We start from the raw sequence: 7,643 nt of genomic DNA, 5'->3' as shown, positions 1-7,643 counted from the left end.
CTCCACCCCCCAGTTTGCTCTTTGAAAAGTAAAAGTCTTTCATTGTTATACAATCCCTCCCCCCAAGTCCACTCCAATATGCAGCCTTTGTTTTGGACTCCTGTCATGACAATAATACCTAATCATATATCCCTTTTAAATAGTTCTCTCCCTCATGTGTTTCAATGCGTATACATAGTTTATCCCATCTTTCTTAGTCTTCCCCCACAACCCTTATGTCAGTCCCCTTTTACAACAGTGGCACTATGCAGTATTCGTCCTTTTGTGACTGAGATACTTCACTTAGTATAACGTCCTCCAGGGTCACCTATTTTATATAATATTTCATAATAAGTTCCTTGTTTTTCAATGCAGCATTGTATTCCATTGTGTGAATATACCAGAGCTTCTCTATCCATTCGTTTGTTAATGGGCACTTAGGTTGTTTCCAACTCTTTGCTATTGTGAACAAAGCAGCAATAAACATGGTGTACACCTATCTGTTCTGGTTTCTTTAGGGTATATTCCCAGTAGTGGAACTGCTGGGTCAAATGGTATTTCTATTTCCAACTTTCTGAGAAAGTGCCATATTATTTTCCATAGTGGTTGCACCATTTTACACTCCCACCAACAGTGAATAAGGGTTCCAGTTTCTCCACAACCTCACCAGTATTTGTTGTTTGCTACAGCTTACTATTCTAAGGTTGCAAATCGTAACACAGTCTCTTATATTTGTGCTAGCCTCAGAGTAAATGATAAAAACAATGCTAAAGATAATGGCCTTTCTTCTCAGAAATGTTCTCATAGACACTATAAAATGTATCTGGGGGTGGGATACATTTAGTTCTACATAGACTTAGAATATCCATTTCAGTGTGACAAAATGTAAAGAAAGTAAGTTGCAAAATGCAACTAGACTCAAGAAAGACCAATTAAAAGAGAAACAAAAATATGGATCAGACTAATCCATTCATTCCAAAAAGTGTTTGAGCTTCTTCATTGCTGTATCTTCTGCATCTGAAATAATAACTAAAGCATAAGGAGTGTTCAAACAGTTGTTATTAAACATCTGCCTTGTTTTAAGGGAACACTGGTGTTTTAGACATGAAGGCATAGGTATAACTATCAAAGGGCTAGCATGGGGTGATGATGAGAAGATGCCGAAAAGACAAAATGTTTACCTCTTGCTAGGAAAACACCAACAAGAATAAGTAACTCTTCCCAGGGATATCAGGGAGGACTTCAGAGAGGCAATTTACAAGATTGGCCCTGAAGGATTAGTTTACCAAGAAAAGAAAAAGAGTAGTGCAAAAAGAGGGGACATCAATGACAGGGAATTAGGAAAAGCCAATGTACATGGAACAGCTAGAATGTTTATAGAGCAATTCTCAAATTTGATCAGTTATAATACCACCTGGAAAAAAATTCTATCTTGGCAAATATTTAGAGATGTTATACTGAGTTTAATATATAAGTTCCATGGTTAGTCACAGGGAACTCTGATGGCCTAGTATTAAGAATTTACACTAAAATCGCAAAGGCATATGGTTCGAATCCACCAACTGCTCCATGGGAGAAGGTTGGACAATCTCCATGCAATTTACTGCCTCTGAAAACCTGCTGGAGGATCAGCTATGGGTCGGTTCCAACTTGAGAGCACACAACAACATGCTTAGTCATATTATCTTGCAATGCTATTCTCTAAAATTAAGTAGTGGCAGAGAGCAGAGATTAAAGAAAATGTATAGGAAAATAAAATTGGGGGGGATTTTTTAGCCACAGAACAGCTAGGCTGTATTTAAAAAAACTGACTCAGTACCATGTGAAGGGCATGGACATAAGGATGTGTAAAGACAGGCAAGATTCCTGTCCTTATGAATTTACAGGCTGGTATCACACTTACTTGTATAATGACTGTTCGGACAGAAATACAGGTTACAAGGTAGCTTAAAACAGAGGAACCCAAACTGTTTAGGGAGTCCAGAGTGCATAAAATTAAAAACCTAGGAACACAGACTGACTTTCAGGTGCTAAAACAGTGGGTAAGTGGGCACAGAAAGAAAGGAACTAGTGTATCAAAATGCTAGGAAATTGCTCATTATAATTTCTACACAAAGGTCTACCACATAAAAAGGGGAGAAGCTCAGCTACCAAGCCTATACTCAAATGACCAGATTTCAGGAAAATGCTGCTATATTTTTTATTATGAAGCAGCCAAACATCTTTCTTTACTTGTATCTCCAGGCACTGCTTATCTTAATCAATTGTTCATCAAGCTTCAATTAGATATATCAGTGCAAACTACAAAATCTAGCAAGCAGTATTGCTCCAAAGGCTTTTCAAACCTAATTCAATAATGTAGACTAAATTTCCAAATACATACCTTATTCAATTTGTAGGTAAAGAATCTTAGACAGAAGCAAAGACACTATGCCAGTCCAGTCAGGTTATAAATAAAACAAGACAGAGGGAGAATCGTCCCTTCAACATCGAACACAAATTCATTGTTGCTGAGTCAGAATCAGAACCAATTCATAGCTGACCTTCTATGGGTTTTCTGTGTATAAATCACTGACCCTGTGAGTAAATCACACAGGAGCCTGCTCATCTTTATCCTGTGGAGCTGCTAATGTATCTGAACCAGTAGACAGGCCTGACCCTGAGATTAGCAGCACAATTCCTACATACCAGAGCTGCCTTTGGTAAAATGATCATGGAAAAATTTTTAAATGGGCTCAAAGAAAGCAAAACTAGGTTAAAAATTCCAAATGAGAATAACTCAAATAAGAGGAAATAACTACAGTGATGGAAAACTGGGAGGGAAGGAGGAGGAAGCAAGTTAAATAAATAATTGAAAAAAAGATCTCATTTCTAGCTTTTGACTTTAAAAAAGTAAGACCAGAGTAATCATAAAATGTCTTGAAAAACTGCAACCCACCCGCCCCTGTGTGTCCCCTGAAGTGCTGGGTCTTGGCTCCGGAGCTCCATTCCCAGCAGGCCACGGTGTTGTCAAAGGAGCCTGTCACAAGCTTCTGCTCATCAAACTTTACCGCTGCACAAGTGTGAGTCTGGATACCATAAATGCACTGCCCTGTGCTCACATCCCACAGCTTTGCAGACAAGTCATCAGACCCTTCAAGAGAAAAGTAAGAATGTTAATAAGAAAACAAGCATACTTAAGAAGCAAGCAAGTCACAAACCCATGATGTTCTTTAGGAACTCAACAGTCACCAGCTCCAGCACTCTCACTTTTTAACTGAGAAAGCAAAGGATGGAGAGGATGACATGATTTGCTCAGGGTCATCAAAGTGTTGTCAATGTCACTGGGACCTAAGCTGCTGGTTCAGTTGTTTTTCTTAGACTACTCCTTGGAACTTCCACAGACAAAATTTCAAAAGTCTTTCAATATCCTAAGCTCCTTGATTTGAGCTTGAAATGAATGGAGATTACTTACAATGGTAATCACCCTTGCACCATAATGCACTGCCCAATAATCCTGATCAAATAAGAGAAAACTAAATAGTAAGCAGGTAGAGCTGCCTGCTGAAATATATTCCACTGGCAAGGCAACCCAAAAGATAATGATCACAGCTCAATTTCTACACAAACTAACTGCCAATTTCTTGAGCCATCATGAAGTATATGAGATAATGTCATAGACCACCAGGGATATAGTTACTATTCCTAGACATTCACAATTACTCATCAAAGAATTCTTTATAAATCTTTATAGAAGCACTGGCCTATTCGCCCCCCTCCCCGTTGTTGAAACATTGGCCTTGCAAGAAGCTTAGTCTAAGGGTGATAGAAGTAGGAGTCTAGAAAGATAAATGTTTGCCTCTCCCTGGGGAACTACCTAGGGGAATGTTGAACTCTGCCCAGAGGTATTAGGAAGGAGCTTGGGGAGGTCTGGAAGATGAGCTCCAAAGAATGAGTACAATTTATATAGAAAAGTGAATACTGTAAATAGAGGGATTTCCCCCCTTGACTTCAGTAAAAATATTATACCAATGGTGACAATTCCAGATCTGCTCAATTTAAAATCTTAATATTAACTCACATCTCACACTTTACCCTTAGAATACTAAACTAATAACAAAAGTGGGAGGGGGAAGAAATCATTTTAAGGAAAAAAAATAATAGTCATTATAAAGAAATAGTATCAGAAAGTAAGATATAATCCATTTTCAAAAAACCAAAATGAATAGTCACTAAGAATCTTACCTTTAATAACAACTCAAGTGCCAATGATTCAGAACTCGGGGGGTGGGGGACCATTATGAACACAGGACAACATGAATTTTAACTCAAGCAAAGCAAACCTTTTAACAGTATATTAAAATGAAGACTGGGTTTGGTGTCACTTTACTAGTTTCCCTTTCTAGAAAAGGAACTCAAGTTCCTTTCTATAAAATGAGGGGTGAGTTTTGACAGGCATATGAGACATCAGAATCATCACAGAACTTTATCAAAACATTCATGTTAGAGTCTACTTCAGAGTTGTGGATTCAGAATATCTAATTCATAATGCCTGCCATTGAGTATATTCTGACTTGGATTTTGTGAAAGTGAAGGAAAAGAAGCTAGAGTTTTTATGGAAACGTTTGTTAGCTTACCTGCAAAAACAATTACTCTAATATTTATTTATAACCAAGTCTGGTTGACTTAAAACTTATGAGTCACCTTCTATTAATATTTTTATTTAAGGAAAAGATTCACTGAAGTTATTGAGCCTAATCTATGTTATCAGTCACAAGATAAGCATACATATACATGCACGCATGCACACACTCTCAAGTACATGTGTAATATTTAATTCTCAAAAAGATCCTTTATTGTTAGATATATTTTCTGTTTTACAGAATAACTGAGGATCAGACAGGTCTTAATCAAGCTCATAAAGATAGGAAGATGAAAACAACTCAAGTCTACTAATTCAAGCTTTTACTCTGAATTACACCCTACACCGTTGTTGGGTGCCACTGAGTCAGCTCCAATCCTCAGCAACCACACTTACAATAGAACAAAAACAATGCCTGATCCAGTGCCATCTTGACAAGCCTCACTGTCGTCTTTTTCACGGACCCTCTAATTTACCAAATGTGATGTCTTTCCCCTGGGACTGATCTGTCCTAGTAACATCACATTACTTGTCTGCAACGTCCTTTTTCGCTAAACCCAAACCAAGCCCACTGCTATTTCACTCAGAGTGATCCCATAGGACAGACAGCACAGAACTGCAGCAATAGGGCTTCTGAAGTCAAAATCTTTATGGAAGCAAAATGCCACAATTATTCCTGCACAGCAGCTAGCACCACCCTTTTTCAGTTAGCAACTAAGTACTTCAACCACAGTGCCATCAGAGCTCCTTATATTATCTGCTGTGGGGTTCAATAATCTTAAAAGCTTGCCACATTAATTCTAATGCATTAACTATATTTTAAAAATCACTAGAGTATCCAGAGGTGCGTGGTTCGAATCTATTAGATGCTCTGCTGGAGAAGGAGGTACAATCTCCTCCTGTACCAGTCAGATCCGATTTAATGGTACACATACAATAAATAATAATAAAAAAAATTTTTAAAAACAAACCAAAAATCACTCAAGTTTAGAATAGCACTGTTTAATAGAAATTTAACAGAAGCCGAAGTAATTTTTCCAAAATATAGTCACAGTAAAAAAAAAAATAACACGTGAAAATAATTTTTCAATTGAGCATGCCAAAGTTATTACTTAAAACATGTAATTAACAAATACTTATTAACAAGACATTTTACTTTCTTTTGTACTCTGAACACAAATAAATTGCCATTGAGTTGGAATCAACTCACAGTTGACCCTTTAACTACTTTTCAGAAGCTGCAAATTGCAGGGGAGAAGAGTGCCCATTTTTCTTCCTCTGAGCAACTAGCAGATTGGAACCACCAGCTTTTGGGTTGGCAGTGTAACTCCTTAGCCACTAGACAGCCAGACTCAAGTTTTGAAATCTGGCACCATTTTACACTTCACACTATAAAATCTCAAAACACCACACATGACCAGTGGCTACCAGACTGAACAGAGCAGATTTCAAGCATCTTTTGGGTCCTTTTTCAGTTTGAGCATGCTATCAAATTTATTCTTAAGGAACTAAAGGAGGGGAAGTCATTTTAGGTCTGAGCTTGATTCTGATTTATTGCCAGTATTCATCTGGATCTCATTCATTCACTTAAAAGATTTACAGAACTTCATGGTCAGGTCTAGCTACTGTTTTAGCACTTAGTCTGAGAAGAAACTGGCAATACTCAGTGGTGAGCAATACAAAAGGTCACAGGAAAACATAAAATAAAAAAAACCCAAAACAACAAAATCAACATTTCAGCTGAAGCACTATCACAATCTTGGCCAACCTAGAAATAGACCTAAGGCATGGCTGACTCCTCAACTACATCAGTCTTTGGAGTTCTGGTATAATAGTCAATAGCATGTTGTACTACTAATCAAAAAGCTATGAGTCTCTGGTAGTTCCTCACTACTAGCAGCTCTAAGCTTAAAATATGGGCAATTTCCTCCCATTATAAATGGCAATCCACACTGCAGCATTAAGTTTTGAGGATATTAAAAATAACTATTTCTAAAGGCACAGGATTTGAATCCATTAGCTGTTCCACAGGAGAAAAAAGATGGGTAATCTCTTGTGTGATTAACTGCCTCCAAAAGCCTGCTGCAGAGTCAGCTGTCAGTTCCACCTAGGTAGTAGACAATAATATTAAAAGCAGGATATAGAATTGTTTAAAGAAAGCATTTCATAGCTTAAAGTTTCTCCCCAGCAATACAACAAAATTCAACAGGACAGTAACAATAAATGCTGGCAAGGTTGTGGAGACATTGGAACTTTTACTCCCTGTTGGTGGAAGTGTAAAATAGTACAACCACTATGGAAGGCCATCTGGAGCTTTCTGAACAAGTTGGAAATAGACATACCATTTGACCCAGCAATTCCACTACTAGGAATATACCCTAAAGAAACCAGAGCCATGACTCAAACAGATGTATCCACACCCATGTTTATTGCTCCATTATTCACAATGGCAAAGACATGGAAGCAATCCAAATGCCCACAAATGAATGAATAGAAAAACTGTGGTCCGTTCACACAATGGAATATTATGCAGCACAGAAAAACAATGAACTCATAAAACATTACACAACATGAGGGAGCCTGGAAGACATTATGTGAGTGAAATATCTCAGTCACAAAAGTACAAACAGTGCATAACATCGCTATTATAAAACAGGACAGTGAGGAGGGGCGATTTGGGCAGAGAATGGGAAAGGGGTGGATAGAAAATGAATACTGCACCAAAAGGAATGTATGATTAAGCATTATATGCATGACAACAATCTGGGACATGGAGTCATAGTAGGGTGGGCTAGGAGAGAGAGAAGGGAGGGACAAAGAAATAAATAAAAATAATATAAAAAAATAAAAATGCACTACTCTGAGAAATAAAAAATGTTTCTGTTAACTAGGCCCCAGCAAAAATAAAACAGTATACACCAGAGGTCTCCAAATTTTTTATTTAAGCAATCATGTTGTTGCTATGTCCCGTCGAGTCGTTTGCGACTCACAGCGACCCTATGTACAACAGCCCTAAACCCTGCTCTATCCTGTGCCAATCGCA

General features: G+C 37.8%; 1 protein-coding gene across 1 annotated transcript in view; it reads right to left on the bottom strand.

Annotated features, from left to right (window-relative positions):
- Positions 1-7,643, bottom strand: part of FBXW2 (F-box and WD repeat domain containing 2) — a 33,169-nt gene that overhangs the window by 17,642 nt on the left and 7,884 nt on the right. Inside the window, exons 2-4 of the mRNA XM_006890694.1 lie at positions 2,908-3,112; positions 2,075-2,086; positions 642-662 (exon numbers count right to left, since the gene is read on the bottom strand). Coding sequence (XP_006890756.1) covers positions 642-662; positions 2,075-2,086; positions 2,908-3,112 — 238 coding nt within the window. The remainder of the gene's footprint in view (positions 1-641; positions 663-2,074; positions 2,087-2,907; positions 3,113-7,643) is intronic.

Source organism: Elephantulus edwardii, unplaced genomic scaffold (assembly GCF_000299155.1).
Source record: "Elephantulus edwardii isolate Elephantulus edwardi_28Jun2011 unplaced genomic scaffold, EleEdw1.0 scaffold00092, whole genome shotgun sequence".
NCBI classification, from domain to species: Eukaryota; Metazoa; Chordata; class Mammalia; order Macroscelidea; family Macroscelididae; genus Elephantulus; species Elephantulus edwardii.
The sequence above is the reverse complement of the archived record's forward strand: the minus strand, read 5'-3'. Positions and strand labels throughout refer to the sequence as shown.